Source organism: Ochotona princeps, chromosome 16 (assembly GCF_030435755.1).
Source record: "Ochotona princeps isolate mOchPri1 chromosome 16, mOchPri1.hap1, whole genome shotgun sequence".
NCBI classification, from domain to species: Eukaryota; Metazoa; Chordata; class Mammalia; order Lagomorpha; family Ochotonidae; genus Ochotona; species Ochotona princeps.
In genome coordinates, this window is record NC_080847.1 from 45917939 (window position 1) to 45945464 (window position 27526).

The following is a 27526-nucleotide window of genomic DNA, read 5'->3' on the forward strand; positions in this document are numbered from 1 at the left end:
CTGTATATCTGGCTTTCCAATAACAATAATAAAAAAAAAAATCTTTAAAAAAAAAAAAAAGATTAAATCAGTCTAATTTGGCACAATAGCCTAGTAGCTAATTCCTTGCCTTGCGTCTGCTGCGATCCCATACGGGCATGGGTTTGTGTCCTGGCTACCCCACTGCCTCTTCAACTCTGCCTGGGAAAGCAATAGAGGCTGGACCTTGGGACCTTGTGATGTGGGAGACCCAGAAGAAGCTCCTGGCTCCTAGCTTCAGATCGGCTCAGCTCTGGCCCTTGCAGTCACTTGGGGAGTGAACCAGCAGACAGAAAATGTCTCTTTCAGTATCTCCTTCTCTCTGTATATCTGTGGGCCAATAAAAAAAAAACTTCCAAAAAAGTCAAACTTTCAGACTTGGCAGAATTAATTTAGGATCATTTATAAAGTTCTAATCTAATCCTGGAGTCAGGACTATGGCATGGATCTTAAATTGCATGCTACTAGCAACGTAGTCAGATCCCAAAGAGTATGTGTTCTACAATTTCATGCATTTAAGGTAAGAACTCACAGGACTAACCTTCCACTGCTGGCAAGATACTGGGAAGCCTGACAAAACAGCAAGCAAGCTGGAGGGTCCTGGTTCTTAGGACTGTACGGGTGAGGTGACGCAAAGCCACGAAGTGACTGACCCTGGGGATGCACAGAGTCCCGCCCGGCACCTCACAGCGCTTACAGACACAATTCCTCACCACGCAAGGCCAGGGCAACAGCCTCCCCATAGTGCACTGCATGGCCACCAGAGGGGGAGCCCACCAGGGTCTGGCCAGCTCCGCCCTGGGGCAAGTCAGCTGGAAGCACCACCTCTCAAAGGGGCAAATTTGGTCCAAAAGCTAGCAGGGTTGCTCAGGCCTGCACTGGGAACTTGACAAGTCCAGTGACACGCGAGACCCTCCCGGACCTGGGTCACGTACAGGACAGCTGAGCTGGGCGTGTGGATGCACACCTCCTCACAAGCTGCACAGAGGAGATCCTCGCACTACACGTTGGCAGAAGCCGCGCACGTTGGCGGGATCACCTGCTCTCCTGGCCCTCTCCTCCTATCAGTCAGATCCAAGATCAGGCGGAAATTTCCAACAGGCTGCACGGGTATGTACGTATGTAAACGCTGATGAGAAGACTGGCAGAATGCCTGCTGTAGTTGGCACTGCTACACTGCCCACCCAGCAAACAGTCCCTGCTTAGTCTCCTGCTGAAAGATTCTGATTTTATTCAGCGCCAAACTGGTTCAGCCATTCTCTTCCCCTGACCCGCTGGCTGTTCGAGGGAGGGGTGTGTGCTTGGCGAGCCTCCTGCTGGTGGCGTCCAGGAACAATACTTCTCGCAACAAAAACAGAGCAGGCTGATGAGAAGACCTTCCGCCACCTCTTCCTTTCTGCTCTGGGGCCAGGAACTGCCACAGACACTCGTGGGACAGTGACGAGGGGGCCGAGGGACTCTCTGGGGTCAGGCTCCCTGAGCCGCTGAAATGATGTTCTAAACCTGTACCTCTTGGCCCTATGACAGCAGAGAATTTAATGCCCGACCCTGAAGCCTTGTGTTTGTCTCTCCCATTATCTGCAGCCAACAATGATGATGATGATGATGATGATAGTAATAATGATAATAATAGAGACAGCACACTGACAACGGAGGTTTCTCCTGGAGTGAGGAAGAAGACTCGGAGAGGAAGGACAGAGTTCCACAAGGAACTTTTGCTTATGTACATTGACAAACGTTTTAAACAAGCGTATTTATGTGTTACTTGTATAACAAAAAGAAAATTTTTATTTATAAATACGGAGAGAAAAACAATTTAAAAATGAGGAGAGGAAAGGGACGGGGAGGGAGGGAGACTTTCTAAATCTTCAAAGCAGCAACAAAGCGATTCCAGGGAGACACTGGTCTTCCTGGTCAAGATGCCGATGGGGATGGCGTGTCCCCTCCCCGCTGCAGTGCCTCGGTTCACACCCTGGCTCCCGCTACCTGCGAGTGCAGACCTCAGGAGGCAGCAGGTGAAGGCTCACACAGGAGACCTGGACTCAGCTTCTAGCTCCTGGGTTCCACCTGGTCCAGCCCTGCCTGTTGTGGGCCTTTCTGAATCATTGGAATGGGAGCTACCTGTTTCTTATTCTTTCCTTTTTTCTTTTTTTTAAGGTTTTACTTCATTTTTATTTGAAAGGCAGATTTACTGGTTCACCCCACTAGTGGTTGCAACGGCTGGAGTTGAGCTTGCTCCAAAGCCAGCAGCCAGGAGCCAGGAGCCTCTTCTAGGTCTTCCACGCGAGTGCAGGGTCCTAAGGCTTTGGGCCATCGTCTGTTGCTTTCCCAGGCCACAGGCAGGGAGCTGGTTGGGAAGTGGAGCAGCTGGGACAGGAACTGGCATCCATGTGGGATCCCAGCACTTGCAAGGGAAAGATTAGCCAACTTAGCCATTATGCCAGCCTCTCTCATTCCTTCTTGAGAGAACTGACTTGCCCCTCCATGAATGATTTCTGAGTCTCCATCCAAGCATGTGTATGGAGACACCAGCTTGTCAGTAACTGGTTGGAGGAATAAACAAATCAGTGTGCTGTATTTTAAGGCAAGAGGCTCTGCAAATTCACACACACACACACAAAGGTGACAAGAATGTGTGACAGGAGAGCTTTGACAACATCTTCTGTTTGAGTATAATAACAAGGCACCCAGCCTCTCTCCTTCCTTAAGACCCATCATTCAAAGCACAGAAGAAAGCTAAAGTCTGGATCAATGGCCATAATTCCGGACTACATCCTGGAGATAACAGCCACCAAATCGATGATGTTCACAAGAGAGAGAGAGGGTTAAGAGCTGCCAAACATCCTCAGACTCAAGCAGGTTGCAAAGGCTTAAAAAAAGAAGAAGAAAAAAAAAAGCACAGTGTCACAGCCACAAGGGACATGGTGAGCTTCTGCAGGGTGCCATGAAATCAGGAGCGTGAGCAGGCCCGGGAGAAGGCAAATCTCTCCAAGGAAGAGGGCAGCGGGACGAAACAAAGGGAGACGACTCCAGCAGAGCCCGACTTCACTACCGAAACCTAGTCTGCGTACTCTCAAACCACGTAAAGGTGGCACAGACCGACAGGAAGAATCCAAAGAGACAGAAGTAAAGAGAAATGAGACGGCAACAGAAGGATGTGAGAAGTAAGTTGGAAGAACTGAAAGAGAGAGAGGAGCACATCAGGTTAAACCTACGCTCACAAACGGGCATCCTATACTGAGCACCACAGCCCGCCGTTCCATTTTCAACCCAGCTCGTACCAGTGCACCCGGGAAAGCAGTGGAGGGTGGCCAGAGTGCCTGGACCCCTGCCACTCGTGTGGGAGACTTGGAAGAAGCTCCTGGCTCCTGGCTGCGGCCTGGCCCAGCCCCGGCTCTTCTGCGGCCATTCGGAGAATCAACCTATGGATGGAAGATTTCTCTCCCTCTCTCTGAAACTCTGCCTTTCACATAAATAAATCACTTTTTTTTAAAAAAAAGTGACAGAGAAAAAGAAGGCAAGGGTCAGGGCCATGGTTCAACAGGCTAATCCTCCTATTTCAAGAGTCGCATCCCACATGGGCCTCGCAATTCATGTCCTGGCTGCTCTATTTCCAATCTAACTCTCTGTTGATGACCTGGGAAAGCAGCGGAAGATGACCCAAGTTCTTGGGCCTCTGTACCCACATGGAGGACTTAGAAAAATCTTCTGACTCCTGCCTTCACATCGATTCAGCTCTGGCTGCTGCAGCCACTTGGGGAGTGACCCAATGGAGGGAAGGTCACTCTGCCTCTCCTCCTGTCTCTGCAGCTCTGCCTTTCTAACACAAATAAATCAATCTTTAAAAAAGAAAAAGAGGGACAAGCAAGCAAAGGAAAGAACTATGGAAATCAAACGAGGCGATCCAACAAAGGGACACAGAACAAGTAACACAACTGCTTGAAGATAAAATAGGGAAAGAAACTTCCTCACAATAAAAATGGGAGGTCAAGATCTATGTCTACAGAATTAAATTCTGAACAAACTTCAGGGAGGAGGTGGAAAAGACAAAAAAAAGATTAGTAAATACCAGAATTAATTCTGGTGAAGTTAGTGAATGCCAAAGGATGCACAACCAAACCCAGCTAAGTGGGAGGTACAAAACCAAGCCATGGGGCCAGCAAGGTGGCTTAGCAAGCTAATCTTCTACCTATAGCACCAGCTATGCCTGCAGAAAACAGCCACACTGCCCAATCTGGATTGGTGTGACGGAAGCCTAATAAGAACGTGAAGCCATTTCATCTTTGTCTTTGAGAGAAAAAGGAAAGAGGTTTAAATTTTAAACCTGCTCGATTAAAATGACACAGACTAGTCTGAAAAAAAAAAAAATCAGCTCAGGAGCAAAATCCATCAAACGCAGACTAGAGAGCCAAGATCCCTGTGGGTTCATGCCACATGATCCACGGTAAGTTACCATCAGGGTGAGCCAAGAGGAGCCTGGCAGGGGCAGTCACCTGACTCCTGTGTGGCACGGCGTACTCCACTTCATGGCAACCGCTGCCTTCTCTCTGGGTACCACTGTGTTCCACCTCCTTGGAGCTGGAAGACGGCTCTGTTTCATCATCCTCTGCCTCCCCGTAGCCCAGCATCTCAAAGGATGGTAAGGAAGCTCTCCTCTCATTCCGCCAACTTTGTCTGTGAGGACACCAAAGAGTAAAACAAAACAAGCCATTCAAAGCTTGACATAAGTGCGCACACACACACACACACACACACACACACGAAAGGCCCCTGTGGCCCAGCCCTCCACAGCAGAGTTCAGTGTTACCACAAAGATAGCAGCAGAAAGACGGCATCACCCACCATCACCCCTCTATGGACACTAAACATTGCTTCCTAGGCTTTCCTCTTTGTCGTGACTGTTACTATACTGCCTTAATCAATGATTTAAAGAACAAAAATCAAGGGGCTGTCATTGAAACAAGTTTAGTCACCACTGGCAAGGCTGGCATCCCATAATGGGGCACTGGTTTGATTCCTGGCTGCCCCACTTACGATTATACTCCCTGCTAAGAAACCTGGGAAAGCAGCCAAGGATGGCCCAAGTAGCTCAGAACCCTGCTATCCAGGTGTTCCTGAGTCCTGGCTCAGGACTGACCTCAGCCTGGATATTGTGGCCCTTTGGGGAGGATCAACCACTGGATAGACGATGTCCCTCCCTTACTGTTAGGCGCCTTTCAAATAGTACATGTTTTAAAGGGGAAAAAAAACGGGGCCAGTATGGTGGCATACAGGCTAATCCTCTGTTTGCAGTGCCAGCATTACATGTGGGCACCAGTTCTAGTACCGGCTGCTCCATTTCCAACCCAGATCCCTGTTGATGTCCTAGGAAAGCAGAGGAGGACAGCCCAGGTCCTTGGCCGCCTGCTCCCAAGTGGGAGACCCAGAGGAAGCTCCTGGTTCCTGGTTTTGGATGAGCTCCACTCTGGTTGTGGCGGCGATGTGGAGAAGGAACCAGTGGATGGATGGTCTCTGTCTCTCCTTCTCAATAAGCAAGTCTGCCTTTCCAATAAAAATAAGTAAATCGTTTTTCAGCATATGTGCTGCCAAAGCGAGCACAAAGATAAATACATCTTCAAAAAAGAAAAAGGGGGCCCGGCGGCTGTGGCCTAGCGGCTAAAGTCCTCACCTTGAAAGCCCCAGGATCCCATATGGGCGCCGGTTCTAATCCCGGCAGCTCCACTTCCCATCCAGCTCTCTGCTTGTGGCCTGGGAAAGCAGTCGAGGAAGGCCCAAAGCTTTGGGACCCTGCACCCGTGTGGGAGACCTGGAAGAGGTTCCTGGTCCCGGCTTCGGATCAGCGCGCACCGGCCATAGCAGCTCACTTGGGGAGTGAAACATCGGATGGAAGATCTTCCTCTCTGTCTCTCCTCCTCTCTGTATATCCGGCTTCCCAACAATAATAATAATAAAATCTTAAAAAAAAAAAAAAAAAAAGGAATCCCCTCCAATTTTCAGTGTTATAAATATTTCTGTTAATAAAGGGCTGTAAGAAGGGTGCTTTAAGGCGGCCCGAATGTGGCATAGCAGGTAAACCACCAGCTGTGATACCAACATCTCGGATGGGCACCAGTGTGTCCCAAATGTCCCACTTCAGCTTTCTGCCTATAGTCTAGGACAGCAGAACATGGACTAAGTGCTTGGAGTCCTGCTACCCCCATGGGAAACCTAGATGAAGCTCCTAGACCCAGGCTTCAGCCTGCCATGGAAAGGTCCTGTGCTTTTAACACATTGACAGCTGCTGGGGAGAACCTGAGCCCTCGTCACACACACACACACACACACACACACACACAGAGGCCATGCTGGGCTGCGTCTTCTCCCCACGAGGTCTCATTCCTACCGAAGTCTCTGGTCAGAAAGGGTGGCATAGGGCTCGATGTAGCTGTCCTTTTCAGCGCAGATCGTGTTGCTGTCACCCCGGGATCTCTGGCGAGGCTGAGGAATGGCGACTGTCTGTCCGGTCAATGTTGTGGCCAGGATGGCTGCAGCCAGAGCAGACCTGCGGACAGAAACAGCCCATGGAGACGCCAGCCAAGGAGGGAATGCAGGAGAAGGTTGAACAATGTAGCCCCGTAATTGTTCAAGGTGTGCCTTCTGTCCTCCAGGGTTTACCGACCACTTCCCAACTCAGTGCCCACAGTCTGTGCGCCACCAGACAACCCTTATACTCACATCAATTCTATCAATACATATTCCTGTCATCCCTCTTTTCATACAACTTATCAAGATTTCTTAGCTGACAGGAGGAACCAGGTCTCTATTTTAGGTCGTCAGACCCCAAAGTACTGTATCAAAATGAAAGGTCAGCATGGGGGAAAAAAAGATTTAAAAAGGCATTTTTAAAACACCTGAAATTTTTCTAAAAACAAAAAAAAACAAAAAACAAAAAAAAAAGCACCGGGGCTGTGGCCTAGAAGATTAATCTGCCCCCTGTAAGGCCAGTATCCCATACTGAGCACAGGTTCAAATCCCAGTTGCTCCACTTCCAGCCTAGTTCCCTGTTAATATGTCTGGGAAAGCAGTAGAGGCTGCCTCAAGTGCTTGAGTCCCTGCATCCCTGTGGGAGACCTGGAAGCAGCTCTGGCTCCTGGCTTCAGCCTGATCCAGTCCTAGCCATTGTAGCCAACCGAGGAGTGAACCAGCAGCTGAGGCCCTGCTCCTTCATCTTGCTCTCTAACTCTTCCTTTTAAACAAATAAAATAAATGTCAAAAAAACAAAAAGGTAAGACAAAGCAAGAGATAACTCTCTTGTCTAAAAAGGAAAAAAAACAAGGGCCTGGTGCAGTAGCCTTTCACTCCCCACTCAGCATCTAAGTCACTCCATTCCCTCATGTTCAAGAAAATCCTTAGTGGGACCTATATCCTCGCCTTAGCGGCTAAAGTCCTTGCCTTACACATACCAGGATCCCATATGGGCACCAGTTCTAATCCCGGCAGCCCCGCTTCCCATCCAGCTCCCTGCTTGTGCCTTGGAAAAGCAGTCAAGGACGGCCCAAAGTTTTGGGACCCTGCACCTGCGTGGGAGATTCTGGAGGAGGCTCTTGGCTCCTGGCTTCAGATCAGCACAACTCCGGCCAATGCGGCCACTTGGGGAGTGAATAAATGGATGAAAGATCTTCCTCTCTGTATATCTGCCTTTCTTTCTAATTAAAAAAAAACACACACACACAAAAATATAATTAAGCACTCTAATTGCCTGGGAGAATTTCCAAGTCACAGTACAGAGGAGGGACTGAAGTGGAGCCAGGAGGGCTCTCTCTGTGATGTGAAGACAGAACAGAGTCGGGAGACACCAAGGCAGACAGGATGCACAGGAAGAAGAACTGGAAAGAGGCGAGCAGTGCCGGAATCTGGGAGAGCCACAGAAGGCTCCTGTGGCTGCTCAGCAGAATAATCCTCAGTGCACGCATCTGAGGGAAAGATCCGAATTCGGAGGAAAAAACATCCAAAAGGAGTCGGGGGAACAGGTGCTTACATGTGGGCTGGGCAGGGTCTGTTGCCGTCAGAGAGAGCTGTTAGAACCTATCACTCACAGTGCAGTGCTCAGCAGGGCGCAGCCTCAACTCCGCGGAACAGTTAGCCTGAGCTGAGCACTGCTCTGGAGCTCCAGAGCCCGTGGAACGGATCCTAAGGGCAACACTTGGATGATGGAGCTATTTCCAGGTTATTTAACTACGTCCCAGAACAAAGTTCAAGAAGATTAAAACAAACAAACAAACAAACAAGACTTTCAGCCCTCACCAAGGTGAAATGAACAACATCTCACATCCAATTAAAGACAACCAAGGCAAAGAGCCTGGAAAACATGACCCACATTAATCTAGAACTCTTGAGCCCGAGGAATGTTGTAACTCAAAGGGTTCTTGAAGCCATTATGGATGGCTCAGACAGGCTGGAAACATGTTCAGATCTATACCTGAGAATATTTTTATGAACTAAGGGAGAAGGAAAGTGTCAAGTGTTTCCACTGAGCCTAGATTTATTTATTTTTATTGCAAAGTCAGATATACAGAGAAAGGAGGAGAGACAGAGAGGAAGATCTTCCATCCAATGATTCACTCCCCAAGTGGCCGCAACGGCCGGTGCTGCGCCAATCCGAAGCCAGGGGCCCAGATAATCCTCTTCCGGGTCTCCCACGCGGGTGCAGGGTCCCAGTGCTTTGGGCCGTCCTCAACTGCTTTCCCAGGCCACAAGCAGGAAGCTGGATGGGAAGTAGAGCTGCCAGGAATAGAACCGGCACCCACATGGGATCCCAGCGCTTTCAAGGCGAGGACTTTAGCTGCCAGGTTATGCTGCCAGGCCCAGAAGGGGAGTTCCTGTTGCTTCTGGGTTAGTTGGTGTTAACAGTTCTGCAAGCTCACATGCAAGCATCACGTTAGAGGCCAAGGCGGTCAGTAATGGAATTTAAAGTAGGATTAACTTTGCTTATCTGGCCAATAACTTTGGGATTAACTTTGGTAAAATTAACTTTGCCAATCCTCTGGCCTTGGTAATTATTTTAAGATTACAAAACTTTTAAAGATCTGTTTATTTGAAAGGCAGAAAGAGAAAGAAAGTGAGCAAGAGAGACCACTTTCCACCCCCACGTTCACTCTCCAAGTAACCATAACATCTGAGGCTAGCTCTCACCACAGTCAGGAGGCAGGAACTATATCCAGGCGGCAAGGATCCCAGCACTTGAGCCACCAACGCTGCCTCCCAGGTGTGGTAGCAGGCAGCTCCTTTGGAAGTGGAGGCAGGACTTAACCCTATGCTCTGAGACACAAGACGTGAGCATCCCAAGCAGTGGCTTAACCCCCCGTGCCACAATATCCACCACAGATTTCCTTCCTTGATTACGCATAATAAAGAGAATATCAACTGAAACCTACTCAGAACTGTACTTACATGCTAAGGATTTTCAGGGAAGATATTAAGACAGCTATTATAATGGCATTCATATGTTGAAAAAATTAGAGACATGGGAAGTCACTAAAAATAAGTCTGAGCTTCAGATGAATACGAACTCACCAAACAAGCTCTACACATTGGTCACCTGTGTGTCTATCACTACTTTCAGGACTCTACAGATAGTCATTGTGGATGAAAACTGACTATCAAGGTCATAAAACCACCCACACCTACCCCCCTACACACACCGTACAATACCCACACACTTATCCATCCATATCCACCTACACCCACACCATACACATACACACACACACACACACACACACACCCATACACACATGCCACCCTCCACATGCACCCAAACCTCTGCACCCACTCACACGCACCCACTCCCACACACATATACCCACGCGCACACACTCAACCCACACCCACCCACCCACACCCACAGAATGCCCAAAGTGTCAGTGAAGATATGAAATTACTGTAATTCATACTGCTGATGCAAACATAAATACATCAGCAACTCTGGGATACAGTTCAGCAATTCCTTAATAAATGATGTAGTGGATTACTCCAACTATTTCATTCACAGATATTTACCAAAGACAAACAGAAGCATACATTCAAAGATTTGTGTGTGCATGTTCATGGCAGCCTAATTAACTAAAAGTTAAAAGCAACCCAAACATTTATCAACAAGAGAATGGATATACAAATTACAGCATATCATACAAAGGAATATTATTAAGCAATAAAATGGATGAGGTATGGACTTTCACAATATGGATTATGTTGAGTGAAAGAAATCTGCAATAATCTTTATTGAAAGATTTATTTATTTGAAAAAGAGTGACAGGGAGAAGGAATGTGGAGGGAGAGGAGGAGGAGATGGAGAGAGGGAAAGAGTGGATCTTTCGACTGCTTTCATCTTTCATCTCAAATGGCTGCAACAGCCAGGCCAAAACCAGTATCCATAAATTCCATCCAGGTCTCTCCATGGCTGCCAAGGGCCCAGGGACTTTAGCTATATCATCCACTGTCTTCCCAGGCACACAATCATAAAGCTGGATCAAAACAGAGCAGCTGGGTCTTGAACCAGCACTCCAACATGGGATGCTAGTGTTACAAGGGGTGATTTAACCAGCTGCACCACAATGTAGGCTGCAGAATTAATTATTTTAATTCCATGTGTATAAAATTCTAGGGTCCAGCAAGGTGGCCTAAAGCGGCCTGCACACATCCAGGATCCCATAACGGGCACCAGTTCTAATCCCGGCAGCTCCATTTCCCCTCGAGCTCCCTGCGTGTGGCCTGGGAAAGCAGTCAAGGACAGCCCAAAGCCTTGGGACCCTGCACCCACGTGGGAGACCTGGAAGAGGCTCTGGGCTCCTGGCTTCGGAATGGCTCAGTTCTGGCCATTGTGGCTACTTGGGGAGTGAATCAGCATACAGAAGAACTTCCTCTCTCTATATCTCACTTTCCAATAAAAATAAAATAAATATTTTTTAAAGATTTATTTATTTTTATTGCAAATTCAGATATATAGACAGGAGAGACAGAGAGGAAGGTCTTCCATCTGATGATTCACTCCCCAAGTGGCCGCAATGGCCGGTGCTGCACCAATCCGAAGCCAGAAGCCAGGAACTTCCTCCGGGTCTCCCATGTGGGTGCAGGGTCCCAAGATTTTGGGCCACCCTTGACTGTTTTCCCAGGGTACAAGCAGGGAGCTGGATGGGAAGCAGGGCTGCTGGGATTAGAACCAGCATCCACATGGGATCCCTAGGCTGCTGTGCTGGGCCCAAATAAATCTTTAAAAAATGATAATAAAATAAAATTCTAAAAAATACGAACTGGTATATAGTGACAGAAAACAAGAGAATATGAGATGACAGAGAAGAGGAATAGAGAAACTGCAAAAATAGGCACAAGAAATCTATTGGGAGTGATGGACACACTTACAATCTTGAATGTGATCATGGTTTCACAGATACAAACCTCTGTCAAAACTTACCAAATTATGCATTTTAAACACACACACTGTATAATGCATATTCTACCTCACCAAAACTAGTTTTAGATAAGTAACACCTAAAGCACAAACTACTTAATAGCCTATGGTGGAGTTCCAACATGCAAAATTAAAATCTAAGACAATAGTAGGAGCCAGTGTAGGAATGTAGTGGGTTAAGCCACTGCATATGAAATCAGCATATCATACTGGAGCACCAGTTGGAATCCCAGTTGCTCTGCTCCCAAACCTGCCCCCTAGCAAAGCGCCTAGAAGAGTGGTGGAAACACAAAAAGTTGCTCACACAAACACTGAATTGCTGGAGAGAATGACATCCGTGTCACAGCAAGGCCACTGGTCCAGCCAACCTTGACACTGTGCAGCGGCTACCAGCACTTGAGAGGACTTCTCCCATGGGTCGCCCAAAAAAACTCAATGTTTTGTTTAAAAAAAAAAAAAAAAAAAAAAAAAACCTGGGCCCGGCACAGTGGCCTAGCGGCTAAAGTTCTCGCCTTGAACACCCCGGGATCCCATATGGGCGCCGGTTCTAATCCCGGCTGCTCCACTTCCCATCCAGCTCCCTGCTTGTGGCCTGGGAAAGCAGTCGAGGATGGCCCAATGCATTGGGACCCTGCACCCGTGTGGGAGACCCGGAAGAGGTTCCTGGTTCCTGGCTTCGGATCGGTGCGCGCCGGCTGTTGCGGCTCACTTGGGGAGTGAATCATCGGACGGAAGATCTTCCTCTCTGTCTCTCCTCCTCTCTGTATATCTGACTTTGTAATAAAATGAATAAATCTTTAAAAAAAAAAAACCTTTCCAGAGTCTTTCACACAAAATAAACATTCCTAAACAGCTATTCGTTACCAAGATTGTAGTGAAGGAAAAAAACCAACACTAAAATATCTCAGAGTGTTTGTTATCAGAAGGCAGACAAAATTCCAGCACCAAACCACACTGACAAGGAGAAAATACCCTTGGCTGAAGTTAGTTCTCATTTACTGTTAAGTATCTATGTTTGTTTATTTCAGAAGCAGAGAGAGAAGTGCCAATTGCTAGTTCACTCCCTGAAAGTTAGCAACTTTGGGGGGAACCAGGAAGTGTAATCTAGGTCTCCCAACAGGGGCAGCAGGAAGCTGTTATTGAGCCATCATCACTGCCCTCCGAGTCCGCACTGGCAGGAAGCTGGAGTCAAGAGGCAGAGCTGGGAATTAAACCCTGCTACTTCAACATGGGATGTGCAGAGTCTTAACCCATAGGCCAAATGTCTGCCTGCTCTCTTAATGTTTACTAAATTTTAAAAAGTCTGAAATTCTGTGTCTGAAATCTTGGCAGACACAGCAGGGCTCTCAGGTATATCCAGGAATGTGAGGTGTGACGGGAGCACCAGAGGAAGGGGAATCCTGGGTGTAGCAGTGAATTGTTCACAAGAATTGCCCACAAAGCAATTTTTGGAACGGACAGGCTTGAGCCTAGCATGATGGCTTGATGAATGGCTAAATCGTTGCATTGCATCCACCAGGACCCCATGTGGGCACTGGTTCGTGTCCAACTCCTTGTTTGTGGCCTGGGAAAGTAATAGAAGATGGCCCAAGTCCTTGGGACCCTGCACCCGCATAGAGGAGCTGGAAGAAGCTCTTGGCTCCTGACTGCATTGGCTCAGCTCCAGCTATTGTGGTCATTTGGGGAGTGAACCAATGCAAGAAAAGAGCTTTCCCTCTGTCCTCATCTCTAAATCTGATCAGCCTTTCTGATAAAAAGAAATCAACTAAAAAGAAAAAGACACGGTCATAAGTAAAGAAAATGATGCACAGAAACCCAAAATTCACTTTGAAGTATTTTTAACCTGAACATTTGGGCTTGACTGCCTCACATTCTGAAAAATACTAATTGCATTCAATTATACAAGGTGAGCACTTCATACGCATGGAGGTATACATCACAGGCCCACGTTTCAGAATCCAAAGCAAGGGGATTTTAACTGTCCTAACTGGCCACTGGTCAGCTGGAACCCTTCTCTGGATCTAGGACCTGGTGGCTGGGCACAGGGGTGACCCTCAGAGCAGCTCCACTGGAACTCACCTTGGTCTCTCCGGAGACACATTGGGACTGCGGGGAGGAGGTGTGCGGGGCACAGCGGGCTTTGGGGCGATGCTGGCTGCAGGCAGAAGGCCATGGACGATGTGTTTCTGTAAAATGAAATCCAGCAAAGGTCACTGGGAGGGAAAGGAATGACCTGGGCCCTATCAGCACTACCCCTCTCCCAAGGCCTGGCCACAGACACCTAACAGACCACCAGGGATCCAGTTCCCATCAGGAGACCCACTCTCCCTCACACACTCAATCCCCACCTGGCCAAACAAGCATAGAGCCCTGGCAGGTGGGCAGCACCTTAGCTACCCACAGTGGGGCTCCTCTTGGCACTCCATGCCTAGAGTAGCTTCCATAAGCACTGCCAGGCAGTCACCCTCTAGCCGGTCCACCCATCCCACAGCTCTGTCCCCAGTGATGTCTCTCCTGTTATACCTCCCTCTTCAGGACAGGGAAACTTTCTGAAAAGCAGGCTACTTTTTTTTACACTACCAGCCCTCAAACTCTACCCCTGGGCACCTTCACCCATGCCAAGCAGATTTGATCAACATCCTCCAAAACGTGGATCAACAAAAACTAGCTCCTAAAAACAACGGATGTCCGAGCACGCTGCTTCGGGTAACTGGAGGGAGGGCCACACAAGTTTTGGTGGCTTAACCTAATCTTCATTTTCTGGGCCCCCGACATTCTTCACACCTTCTAGAGGCAGAATGCCTTGAGAGCCTGTTTTCCTCCTGGGGGTGGGTACAGTGGGGAATCACCTGAACAGAGCCCAGAATTGCAGGAAGTGCCAAAGGAGAGGTAAAAACAAAATGCCAAAGTGGACTTCAAACATTCTCCTTGGAGGAAACGCCAGAGGTATTTAGATGGGGGCCTTCAAAGCCACTCTCCTGTTTGGACACGTCACGGAAGGGGAACTAACAAGCACAAAAGATGGAAACCAGACACGGGCGGTGGTGTCCATGGAAACTACGAGTCCTACAGTTGGCAGGAGTACAGACACACCTGGGATGGGGTGGATAGAACTGTGGGCTGAGGAACATTCTATTACAGAAGGACTTTGATTCAGAGCGAGCAGCACCTCTCCTCTGGTGACAGGTAAGCAGTCTAGCATGGCATGGAAGGCCTCAGTTAGCCAGTCCTTACCAATGGATCCAGATTCATCTCTTGCTACCTGCTCTTTATTCCTACACAAATCCTCTATGCGTTAGCATTCAGAGCTGCCTACCACTTCCCAGCCTTCAGTCTACACTGTCCTCTCCACCTGGAATTCTCTGGCACACTGCTCAAAGCACCAGATCTTCAACGATTATAGACAGAACTAGTTTACAATGGTTCAACTTAAAATATTCCTTTAAGTGTAGCTTCGAAGTAAAATGATTAATTTGTGTATTTTGTGAGGCAAAGTGGGAGAGAATGATATCCCATCTCCTGGTCCACTCCCCAGTGTCAGCAACAGCCCCTGACTGAGCGAGGCCAACGCTGGGAGTCAGGAATCCAATCATTCGGGCCATCACTGCCATCTCCCAGGGTCTAGGTTAGCATCAGGTTGGTGTCTTCAGCTGAGTATCCGATTCATGCACTCCGCTGTGGGACCTGGGCATCTTAACCACTAGATGAAGTGCCTGCCCTGTCCTGGGCATCTTAACCACTAGATGAAGTGCCTGCCCTGTGTTTTTTCAACTAAACAGTGGTGTAAAGGTAACCCACATGCAGTAGAAGCAGTACTTCAAATCCTGAATGTTCATCTTTTTCCAGGTTAACAAATGTTGTGAGATCACTGCTGGAGGTCTTGGGCAGCAGCCGCAAACCAGTTCCCAGCCACGTGGTCATGAGGCTCCCCAAGGGATGCTCTACAGTGTGCTGTGTTGCCAAGCTGCAGTGTTCAGCAGTTAGATGTAATCAGGCATTATTAGCTGATATACTGCCAATTGGTGGCCCATACTTCCACAGTCAGGTAAAGAGCATCTGTATGCATGGGCTGTCAATTAGTGTGGGTATCTGCGCAAAGCACAACAACACAGCATTATGGGGCAGGCACTAGGCCACGGGGTTACGTCGCACCTGAGGCGCCAGAATGCTCAAGTCCTGGCTATTTCATTTCCCATCCAGCTCCCTGATACTATGCCTGGGAAAGCAGTGGAGGACAGCCCAAGTCCTTGGATCCCTGCACTCACATGGAAGAACCAGAAGAAACTCCTGGCTTTGGACTGAATCAGCTCTGGCCCTTATGCCCATTTGGGGAGTGAACTGCTGGACAGAAAATTTTTCTCTGCCTCTCCCCAATCCTGCCTGTAACTCTACCTTTCGAACAAATAAATAAATCTTAGAAAATAAGAACACAGCATCATGTTTATTGCTCAGAATAAGAACCCAATAAATGTGCTGGCTTCCATCAGCAAAATTCTAGTGCAAAATCAGGTTTCAGCTATGTCTTCACTGGTTCTCTATATCCACCTGCCTCCAATGATGACCACTGTAAAAACGAAGCACCTGCTCTCTGGCCTGGGTTAAAAATGCAGTTCAGAACTGTCTTTAACAATGATGATCAGATCAGGGGGACTTCAGAGATGCCAAGTAGAGATGTAAGGGATTGATGGTTGGTTAAAGCTGGACAGGATCAATGGGTAGTAGGGGAGGTCCGGGAAGCGGTGTTTCACGGGATTACTGGAGTCAGCACCCGCACAGAGCAGGAAAGCACAGGTGGTCAGAGATTGAGATGGGGTGCATAAATTCTGCAGTACACGTTGGCCATGAAGACACAAGGAACAGAACAGGTGGCTGGGGGAGTCCGTGCGTGGTGGAGGTGGCACTGGTGACACTGGGTGTTGATGCAGCACACTCAGAGTTGCATTTTGGTGCTGTGTGAAAAACCGAATACCAGAGTGAGAGCAGAGAGAGAAAAAGTAAGCTGCGCTAAGCAGTAAGGGGCTGGTGGCGCAGGTGGGACGGGCCGTACATCTGAACTGGGAGGTGTTGCTAGAGGAGTGAATGTGGCGTGGCGGAGGAACCACGAACTGCTCCCCCGCCGGGAGATGCAACAGTGCGAGCGGGCGAGAACTCCCCGGCACCGGAGCGAACAGACACAGCGACTCCTGTCCGACGGCCGGCGACCGTGGACCACGAAAACACAGGGCTTCCCAAACCGAAAACTTTCCAAACCGCCGCCTTGCCTCAGTCACGGGCCAGGTCCCACCCAGTCCTATCCAGCCCCTTCACGCCTCAGCGCCCGGCACCACGGGCGGGCGAGGTTTACTCACGAACTGATCCTTGTGGCCCCTCCGAAATCCCAGGAGCATCCTTGCTGCCGAGGGGGAGATCAGCTAGCTCCTGGCTGAACCTACAAGCAGACCTCTCCACAGCCGGGACCGCTCCCTCTGGCCAAGTTCCAGACGCTCTTTCTTGGCAGCGGACCTCGCAAAAACCTCTACGGCCAATGGCTCTGTTTCCTCCTGGACCAATCAGCTCCAGGATTACTTCCACACCCCGTCACCCGTGGCAACCAGCGAGTTTTCCCATTCAAATTCCACCAGTGTGGAAGCGGAGGCTGAGCTGTCGGTTCTGTCATTGGCCAGTTCGGGTGTCCCTCTCTGACAGCACAGCCTATCCCACGCTGGAGAGGGCGGAGGGCGGGCGGGATGGAGCTCCGGGCAAGCGCGGCTGACGTATCCCGGAAGTGGCGCCGCCTCAGGTAGTCAGGGAGCTCCCAGGCTGCAGCTGAGGTGGACGCTGAGGCGGCTCCCACCCGGCTTGGGACAGGCATGAAGAGCAGAGGCGCGGGCCAAACAAGTAACAGAAGGGAGACACGCGGACGCCAGGACTGGGATTCGTTGGTCCTTACACTTGGGCCGATAATTCAAGCGTGGAAGGGACACTGAACATTCAGGCTTTTAATGGGACGCGGGGCTGCGAGCGGCAAGCCAAGCTCCAGTGCCGTCTGCATTGCTCTCCTCACATAGAGACCACCGATGGAAGGGAACGCCCCCGAAGGTACGGGTGCTGTGCACGTGCCTTTTGGGTACGTCGTAGCCAGTGAGAAATGGCGGGGATCGCAGCTGGCGCAGGAGATACAAGGTGAGCCCTCGCCCCTCTCCGTCCCCGCACAGAAGCGTACTGCTGGCACCTTTCACATCCAAATTTATTTTCTGAACTTATTTTCTGCTCTGTGTGTTTTCAGGGAAAATTAAGCTCGTTTTTGAGGATGGCGTGGCACCGGTAGACTTTTACCTCTCTAACAGAGCTGGCATTCTTTATATCACCGAAGCTGATTTGGTGGCAGGCAACAGCTACAGAAAGAGGCTTGTTCGGGTTAGAAACGTAAGTATGGGATGAAAGAAATAGAACATTCCCTTGTATCCCCACTCCTCCTCCCCTTGGAATGATAGGAACCCCCTAGCCAATCCAAAACCATAACTTTCCCCACCTTGAGAGGGATTTTGTTATAAAGAGGGTCAACTCTCTCTCTCTCCCTTTTTTTTTTTTTTTTTTTTTTTTGCAGTCCAGTAACCTAAAAGGGATTGTGATAGTTGAGAAGACGCCGATGAGTGAACAATACTTCCCGGCCATACAGAAGTTCACGGTGCTGGACCTTGGGATGGTGTTGCTCCCAGTGGCCAGCCAGCTGGAAGCCTCCTGCCTCATTGTCCAGTTAGTAAGTACCGGTCCCTCCTCCTTCATCCTAGTCCTCTCTCCTCCTGGAGACCCAGCTCACCAGTACGCTAGCAGTAGTCCCTGCGATCATTGCAACCCATCCATCCAGGCCATCCACTGGGTTAGTGTCTGAAACTATTTTGAGGAATGTGAGTTCTGCAACCGGCTGAGCATGCCCCCATGTGAGACAATTGTATCACAAAGCCAACCAGTTGAAAACCTGATTTAGACTCCCAGACATCTCCACTCATCAGATTACACCAATCAGTTACCATCCTGCTGGCGAACATGTCACCCGGCAACACCTCTGTCACCATCCTGCTGGTGAAGCTGTCACCCAGTAACACCCGTCAGTCACCGTCCTGCTGCTGAACATGTCACCTGGCAGCTGCTTTGCCTCCTCCCCACACATCCTTCACTAAGCATCCATGAACAGTTTCTCTCAGTGTTACTTTAACAACACACCAAGTTGTCTGATGCTCTGAGTTTGTCAACTGTATTGTGTGTTAGGATTTCCTTGGGAGCTTTAAAAAAACATACATGAGTCTTACTTCTTCTGATCAATTAAAATTCAGAAGAGGGAAAGAGTTAGGGCCAGCCCAGGCATCTGGTTTTTTGTTTTGTTTTTGTATGTTTTAAATTTCCCCCTCTGCTCTGCAGCTTGAGTTGGAAACCAAATTGGAGATGCATGCAGCCTTGTGTGGTTCATGGATCCCTCGCCACCTTACCTCTTGCTTCATTGTTCCTAATGCCCTTCCATAAAATAGTGTTACCATTCTTGTTATGACCACTCACTGAAAGCAGCTTCTCCTTTGCTTGGCAAGTTCTGGCAGGTCCTATATAAAGCAGGTCTAGTTCAGGTATTCTCATTTATCCTGCGTATCCAGAATGGCCCATACGAGTGTTTGGATCCCTCAGAAGTAATTTAGAATAAAACATTCTAAAGACTTGGGTTTTCAATTTTCTTTTTTGTCATCAGTCTTTGTGTTATTCTCTATAGTCACATGGATCATCTTTCCGAACTCTTGCTGACGACAGAAAACTTGGTATATGAGAACATCTGTACCCATTCAGCTCACTGAAATCCACCTTAAGCCACTTGGGTCAAACTGAAGCAAATATTAAGTGCCTCCAGAGGGCACTCATGTGCTTTTGCTTTAATTTCTGATTCAGGTTCAAGAGCAAGCCAAGGAGCCTACTAAGAACCCTTTCCTCAGAAAGAAACGGACTCTGCTGTCTGAGCCCTACCTCCTCCGAACTGTGCAACAGATCCCAGGAGTTGGAAAAGTTAAAGCTTCCCTGCTGCTCCAGAAGTTTCCCACTCTCCAACAGCTGGGTAATGCTTCCATCCCAGAACTGGAGCCGGTCGTTGGACAGGCAGTAGCACAGCAAATCCATGCCTTCTTCACACAGGCCAGGTGATGAATGGCCGTGTTTTCTCCTTCAGATCACAAACTATAGCATTTCATATGTAAGTAAGAGAAGTGGCAGGTACCATGGCATCGCAGGTTAGACCTCCATTTGGGAAGGCAGCATCTTACATCAGAATTGTTTGTGTGCTGGTTGCTCCGTGCTGATGTGCCTGGGATGCATCAGAGGATGGCCCCAAGTACTTTGATGCTTGCCACCCACATGGAAGACCCATATGGAGTTCCTGTCTCTTGACTTTGACGCAGCCCTCAACCAGCAGATGCAAGATCTCTTTCTCTGAGGCTTTCAGAGAAATAAACTTGGCAATTAAAAGACAAAAACAGAATGCCACCTTCATAGTGAACCTGAGTGAGCCTGTGAACTGCCCTGCCTCTTGTTTGGGTTTAGACAGGGGGCCCAGAGGTGGTACTGCCCTCATTCTGCTAAGATGAAAAGGGCCTGACTTTGCTGTGAGAGTTGCATGACTCTCATTCTCGGCAAAATGTCAAGCACAAGAGGTTTCATTGAGTGACTGTGACCTGCGTCCTCATGGAAAGGTCTTGGGGAAGGTTCAGGTGGCGAGTGTGACCAGCTGAAGGCACTATGCACAGCCAGCCTCTTGTGTCAAACTGCTGTCCTGGGCTCAGGGCTGCCGCCGCCAATGTAAATAAACAATGCTATCACAGTTCCTTCCTTCCCATTGTGCTGTTTGTTTGGAAGTAGCCATATGTTTTGTTTATCATCAATGGGTATGTGTTGAACACAGAAGACTTGTGGTTCCCATGTGAAGATGCAAAATTGATATGTCTGAAGAAACCAAGAATATGTTTGTATGTAACGCACATATGGCCCAACAACAGGAGGAAGCATAAGAAAATGACAGAGCCAGCTGCATCCACTGAGGGGAGCTGTGGGCTACGCATCAACTGCTCCTTCAAAAATTTAACTCCAAAGCTCACTGGCTTTATAAAATGTTAATGATTTTTTTTTAAAGACACAAATACATTGTGTGCATCAGGGTAGAAGGGATTTGAAACAAGGAGACAAAGTGAAATAAAAGTCAAAAAGATAAGCTCAGATAAATCAATGTGTTTATTTACTCAGACATAACCCAGGAGCTATGACTGCATTTGCCTGAAGGCAATTGCTTCCCTTAAGATATTGCACAACAGAAAATACATAAACCCTTGTTAACTCTCAGGTTTAGATTTCAATGTTCGTTTTTTTGTTTTGTCTTGTTTTCTTTACCCTATGTAACTTGCACTATGTCAACAGGGACTCAAAGAGTCACAGTATCATCCACCGTATAGCAAGAGAAAGCAATTGGGAAAAAGTTGATTTCCAAAGGTCAAAGAAAACTATAAACTTGAATCATTTACATCTTAGAAAAAGCAAAAGTACTTTTTATACCTAACTCTTAAAATATACAATTAAGTATTTTCTGCTATAAACAAAAGGAGAAGAAATGTTTTGAGTATCAAACAGTATATTAATCTACCTTGTAGACAGCATCTTCACCTAACACTGCCACTGTGTTAGCAACTCTTGAATGACATCAAACTGTAGGAGAAAACCTGTTCCAAAATTTAACCAGTCAAGACAAATTTGGCACTTGACTATCTGGTAAAAGCATTCATATTATGTAGAAGTAACCAGATTAATGAAGTCCCTTTAAGAAGCAGCTGGTTGGAACAGCTTTTTGTAACACTAATTTAGGCTGTGGTTAGAGCCTTTTGACCTACCTTCAGTCAGGGGTCATCTGAATTCTAGGGTTGGGAACAGCCGTTACCCAAACCTGGAAACTATAACAAACAGCACTAACATACGTAACTCCAATTTAACTAGCAGGGACTACAGTTATTACTGCAACTGTTAAAAACAGCCTAATGTCAACATTATTCTATTTACAATGTGTAATAAATAACCTGTGGCAATACAGTGATATTCCTCCGATAGATTCGTTTTCCAGAAATTTCCAGAGGTTTCTTGTTGCCTTCCTTCATAAAAACACATCAAGTACAAGCTGGCACAGAAAATGAGACTCTCTTTGATATTTTCCATCATGGCACAGATGAAGGCCGAGTCAGCGCTGGAAATGCTTTGGGTCTGCCATTTGCTTTGCTCCCATTAGTAGAGAAAGCTGTCGGAGCTGAGGAGGCTGAAGGGAGCGGGGAGCTTCTTCTTGATCTGAGGCCTGGCCACCCCAACGGAAGGGAGGCACAGGGTACTGGCTGACTTTTGTCTGCTCTTGTTGGTGCCCCAACTCAAAAAAGAAAGCTTTTTTGAGATTTTCTTGCTTTTGTCAGTTTTATCATCATCATCAATGGTCAAGCAGATCATGGAGTAAGTCTTCTGCATGCCCACGGAGTACGTGGCACATTTATTGTGCTGCGTGTAGAAAAGGAACAAAGAGGGTATTAGAGATGTACCAAGAGATGCATGATGGGACTTCAGAAAGTTTACAAGAAACGGATTTAAAAGGTACATCTGTTTCAGTGCAAAAAATTTTGAAATCCATAAGAGACAGGCCTTAAAAACTGTCATGAAGAATGCTTCTTAGGAGAAAACTATGCATGCCTCAAGCCATTTCTGCAGGAAAATAAAACTTTTTAATTCCAGTTTCCATGAACATTTTAAAATATGTTTCCACACAGTAATGAAACACAGTGAACAGTACCTTGGTTTCCAGGCCCTTCCTCTGAGCTAAGGGCTGTGTTTCTAAAGATAATGTGCATATACAAGAACGTAAGGATACTTGACTGTTGGTCGTCTTTTTTATTTTATAAAATTTATTTAGAAGGGGCCCGGTGCAGTAGCCTAGTGGCTAAAGTCCTCACCTTGTATGGACCAGGATCCAATCTAGGTGCCAGTTTGTGTACCGGCAGCCCCACTTCCAATCCAATTCCCTGTTTGTGGCCTGGGAAAGTATCAGAGCATGGCCCAAAGCTTTGGGACCCTGCAGCCACGTAGGAGATCTGAAGAGACTCCTGGCTCCTGCCTTTGGACTGGCAAAGCTCCAGCTGTTGTGGCCGTTTAGGGAGTGAACCAGTGTATAGAAGATTTTCTCTCCTCTGTAAATCTGATTTACCAATAAAAATAAATCTTAAAAAAAAATATTTAAAAGACAGAGTGAAAAAGAAAGAAATTGTTTGATCATTCATCTGCTGTTTCACTCCCCAGTGACTACAACGGATAGGGCTGGGCGAGACAGGAGCCAGGAACTCCATCCAGGTCTCCCATGTGGGTGCAGGGGTCCAAGTACTTGGACCATCTTCCTTTGTTTTCCCAGACGCCTTAGCAGGGAGCTGGGTCAGCAGTGGAGCAGCAACCAACTAGGCTGCAGCAACGACTGGTTTGCATGAGGGCCGAGTGTGTGGTGGGCAGGATTGGGCTGGGTTCAAACACCCATTGGTTTGTGTAGAAGACAGGGCTGGAGGCAGAACTGACCCAGCAATTACAACCACCATCATGTGCATAAGATGATTGGGGCGACAGATTGTGCCAGAGCCTGTACTGGCAAGCACATACAAGAATCAGGTCTGGGGGCCCGGCGGCTGTGGCCTAGCGGCTAAAGTCATCGCCTTGAACGTCCCGGGATCCCATATGGGCACCAGTTCTGATCCCGGCAGCTCCACTTCCCATCCAGCTCCCTGCTTGTGGCCTGGGAAAGCAGTCGAGGACGGCCCAGTGCTTTGGGTTCCTGCACCCGCGTGGGAGACTAGAAGGGGTTCCTGGTTCCCGGCTTCGGATTGGCGCGCACCGGCCGTTGAGGCTCACCTGGGGAGTGAATCATTGGACGGAAGATCTTCCTCTCTGTCTCTCTCCTCTATGTATATCTGACTTTGTAATGAAAATAAATAAATCTTTAAAAAAAAAAAGAATCAGGTCTGGGATCAACCCAGACAGTTTCTTTGGGGATCCCCCAACTGAACTGCTGGACTCAGAACCCCAAACATGAAGAGAACTGCAGGTTACATGGTCTGACCATGGAGTGCATGTGTCAAAGCTGGACCTCCTCAGTGGCTCAGACAGAGCAGTAGACATGGAGGATATGGCAGTACATTGGAACCTGCAGAAGACATCTGGTACCATGACAGAGAACAGAACAAATCAATCAACTATTCCAGCAAAGTCTTGGCAGTGAAAATCTGGGCAAAAGGAAACTCTAAGGTGGACTATGTCCGACAGTGGATTCTGGAGATTTCATCATGCTTGGAATGGCAAGATTGGCAGCAATTCAGAACTGTTGAACTATCAAAACCACCTGAGCAGTGCCCTCAGAGCATCGGGGACCCTGGGATGGTTGGGAGGCTGAGTGTGGCTTCTCCCTTTATCTTTCCCCTTCCCCCAGATACAGGAAGGACAAAAGAGGATGTGGAAACAATGGTCTTACCTACTTTCCTGTAACCCTTGACCCTTTGTATCATAATCAACAATGTAAAGATCATCAAAATAAAATAATAATAAAAAAATATATAAAAGAAGTGGAGCAGCAGAGACTCAAACTGGCGCTCATGGAATGCCATTATCCCAGGTGGCAGCTTGACCCACTGTGTCACAATGCTAGTGCCACCATGTTTCATAAAAAAGAAAATACTACAGAAAAAAAAAAAACATACTACACACGATCTGCTCTCTGCTTTCTCTACTTAGCATTGGATTTCAGCCCACATCAGTGGGATACAGATCAAGCTCATTCTCTTTAAAGACAACACAGAATCCTTGGTGAAGATATTAACTTCCCCCTATTTGTAAAACAATTGTGGCAAAAAGCATGAAGCCAAATTAGCTATTTTCAGTGCACAGTTCCGTGGTAATAGGCACACTGATAGTGTTGTGTAACCACTACCACCATCCACCTCTAGAATTCTATTCTTCCTAACTGAAACTTGCCTCCTCACAACATGCCCTACAATCTTGGAAAGGATTATGTCTGTGGGCTCAAGTAGGACATCTGAGGAAACTTGGGTTTTATTATTTGCTGCTTCATAGGTGATTCCACTTCATCTCCCAGGTTTAAGTATCAAGTCTATGCTGACGACTCTCTCTTCTCCCCCTGAAGATCTGAACGCGCCACTGTCTATTCCAGTGACACCAGAGTGGCCGATGGCATCAGAAATGCCCAGAGTGCAGCTCTGGTTGGATCCACTGTCTGTTCTACAGTGACACCAGAGTGGCCGACAGCATCAAAAATGCCCAGAGCACAGCTCTGGTTGGATCCACTGTCTATTCCAGTGACACCAGAGTGGCCGACGGCATCAGAAATGCCCAGAGTGCAGCTCTGGTTGGATCCACTGTCTATTCCAGTGACACCAGAGTGGCCGATGGCATCAGAAATGCCCAGAGTGCAGCTCTGGTTGGATCCACTGTCTGTTCTACAGTGACACCAGAGTGGCCGACAGCATCAAAAATGCCCAGAGCACAGCTCTGGTTGGATCCACTGTCTATTCCAGTGACACCAGAGTGGCCGACGGCATCAGAAATGCCCAGAGTGCAGCTCTGGTTGGATCCACTGTCTATTCCAGTGACACCAGAGTGGCCGACGGCATCAGAAATGCCCAGAGTGCAGCTCTGGTTGGATCCACTGTCTATTCCAGTGACACCAGAGTGGCCGACAGCATCAGAAATGCCCAGAACGCAGCTCTGGATGGATCTCTCCTTCCTCTTCTTCCCCCTTTCGCTCCAACACGGGCTTTACCTGCCCAATTATGAATAAATGCAGAGGTTCAAGCCAAGCACTGAAGCAGGCTCTTCCTGTTGACCATCTTTTTTATGTAAATTGTTGCCAGCTCTACCTCCTAGTGGTGACTCAGGTATATCCACCTCTCTCTGCCATTCCTAATCTCAGCCATCAACAGCACCAGGCTGGGCAACCACCACAGCCAGCCTTCAGACAGTGGAGCCCTTCTAAAACAGACATCAGTTCCCTTCTTACACAGCTCGATGGCCTCCATAGCCCAGCACTGCTAGCGACACATTGCCTCCCCTCCCCACCCTGGAAGCCCTCCTATTAACTTCTCCAGAAACTCCCCAGTCCCAGGGTCCGTGTGTCTCACAGTTGTCCTTCTCCCTCTTCGATAGGCTCCTTCTTTCTCACCACTCCTATCTCAGAGCCTTCCTCCCCATCCCACGCCCCCTCGGCCGTAGGCATCCTCCTCCATCACATTCTTTCCTTGTGCACCTGTCAAAAAGCACCACCATTTCTTTGTTGATTTAGCATCAGCTTCAGTGGGGGCAGGGATTTCAACTGGCTAGTTGGAACTCCAAAGCCCAAGGGTGTCTGGCACACAGCTGATGCCCAATCAATATTTGCTGAATGAATCAACACGAATGTCGTTATACAGGGCAGTGCCTGGGGAACAGCACAGAGATGATATCTAAGGGTGGCAAAGTGCAGAAGTGAACCTACAGCATGATTCTTGCCATGCTGGCAAGAGTAAAGGATGCCGCTGGGCACATGAACTTGCAGAGGATCAGATATCTGCAAAGATCTCACAGGAAACAGTTCTGGGATACAGAAGGGGACACTTTGGTAATTAAACAAAATCCAACCAGAAAAACAGATCAATCAACTGAGCATTTTGCCTCCAGGGTTACAAAAAGAAAAGTTCTCCAGTGATGTCTGTGACTCCAAGTGAGCATATTTGAGTGACGACAAGCTTGAGTTTAGTCATGCGTCCCACATCCTGTGGGCAGAGGGCACAGCCCTCGGCGGGTGAACTGACATGGTCTCAGTCTGTACCACCATTCACTGCCAGGGTGAGGGGTTCCCCAGCACTCACCATGGATGACATGGAGTCCAGCATGCTCACAACCTTCATCTCAATCTCTTCCTCGCCAAAGCCCTTCAGCAGCTTCATAACCTCGCTCACGGTCAGCCACTTACAATCCACGGCTTGAATGGAAACAATATAGTCTCCTTCCTTGGCTCCTGCCAGCTATCCCCCCACCACAAGAAAAAAAAAATCATAGTTTATTTTTATTTATTCATTTTTCTTTATTTGAAAAGCAGAACAACAGAGACAGTAAAAGCTTTATTCCCCAAATACCCTCAACAGCTGGGAGTGGACCAGGCCAAAGCCAGAAACTCCATCTGGGTTGCCCAAATGGGTGGCAGAACTGAGCCATCATTGGCTGCCTCCCAGGCACATTAGCAGGAAGCTGGATAAGAAGCAGAGGCAGGACTTGATCCCAGGCTCTGATAAGGAACACTAGGATCCCAAGTTGTGAGTTAAACTGCTGTGCCACAATGCCAGCCCTGAAATAAGACTCAGTGTTTTGTTCATTCAAATCCCTGAAACAGTTCCCAGGCTCATGAGTACAGTGGGAGTTTGCATAAATTTGCTTCAATGGCGCCAAAACGTAACCCTTTATTTGTTTGGACATAGCATCCATGAGTCCTTTTGCATAAAGCCAGGCCTCTAACACAGATGAACCCCAAATTGAACCACCTTCCCCCCAGCGACACACACACACACATATATACATGGATTGGGCTGCTTCCTTTTTATATCCCAGCCCAACTCTGCAAAGCTGCCAGTTAACACATGTGGCTCAACATAAAAAGGTGCCCACTCACCGCAGCAGAGCACTGGGGATCCAGGAAGTGGACCTGAACAGGGGCATTCCCTCTCAAGGTGAACCCCAGGTCTCCTTCTTCCGGGGTGAAGCAAATGCTTCGAGGAGGCGTCCACCTCTTGTTGGCTGAAAACACGGACAGGGGTCCCTGAGGAAGACAGCATTATTAGGTGCAGGATTTGCAGGTGAAGCAGACAAGTAAATGCTAAGGGTCCTCTGCCTGGTGTCTCCGAAGGCCTCATGGCCTTGTTCAGAGGCTGATGACAGCATCTGGGTTAACCCATGCACAACAGCCACTCAAGAACTTTAACCACCATGCTCTCGAAAACATTCTAT

At 48.1% G+C, this 27526-nt stretch overlaps 3 protein-coding genes across 4 annotated transcripts in view; 1 reads left to right on the forward strand and 2 right to left on the reverse strand.

Annotated features, from left to right (window-relative positions):
• LOC101527252 (centrosomal protein of 89 kDa) overlaps positions 1-17011 on the reverse strand; it is a 68656-nt gene extending 51645 nt beyond the window's left edge. The window contains exons 1-4 of the mRNA XM_058674829.1: positions 16813-17011; positions 13544-13650; positions 6401-6559; positions 4512-4692 (exon numbers count right to left, since the gene is read on the reverse strand). Of these exons, the coding sequence (XP_058530812.1) occupies positions 4512-4692; positions 6401-6559; positions 13544-13650; positions 16813-16851 (486 nt within the window). The 5' untranslated portion in view covers positions 16852-17011. The remainder of the gene's footprint in view (positions 1-4511; positions 4693-6400; positions 6560-13543; positions 13651-16812) is intronic.
• A 216-nt stretch (positions 17012-17227) lies between these two features.
• FAAP24 (FA core complex associated protein 24) lies at positions 17228-19899 on the forward strand. The gene is made up of 4 exons (XM_004595114.4): positions 17228-17626; positions 17730-17869; positions 18051-18203; positions 19376-19899. The coding sequence occupies exons 1-4, from the start codon at positions 17521-17523 to the stop codon at positions 19622-19624; spliced, it is 648 nt and encodes a 215-aa protein (XP_004595171.2). The 5' UTR covers positions 17228-17520; the 3' UTR covers positions 19625-19899.
• A 1652-nt stretch (positions 19900-21551) lies between these two features.
• The window catches only part of RHPN2 (rhophilin Rho GTPase binding protein 2), a 55827-nt gene continuing 49852 nt past the window's right edge, over positions 21552-27526 (reverse strand). For both annotated transcript variants that reach the window (XM_004595008.3, XM_058674295.1), the window contains exons 13-15: positions 27192-27338; positions 26395-26550; positions 21552-22000 (exon numbers count right to left, since the gene is read on the reverse strand). In XM_004595008.3, the coding sequence (XP_004595065.2) occupies positions 21740-22000; positions 26395-26550; positions 27192-27338 (564 nt within the window). In that variant the 3' untranslated portion in view covers positions 21552-21739. The remainder of the gene's footprint in view (positions 22001-26394; positions 26551-27191; positions 27339-27526) is intronic.

Coding starts and splice junctions, on each gene's coding strand:
- FAAP24 (XM_004595114.4), top strand. CDS start 17,521: ATGGAAGGGAACGCCCCCGAAGGTACGGGTGCTGTGCACGTGCCTTTT. Junction 17,627..17,729: donor GCTGGCGCAGGAGATACAAG/GTGAGCCCTCGC, acceptor GTGTGTTTTCAG/GGAAAATTAAGCTCGTTTTT. Junction 18,204..19,375: donor CCTGCCTCATTGTCCAGTTA/GTAAGTACCGGT, acceptor TTTCTGATTCAG/GTTCAAGAGCAAGCCAAGGA.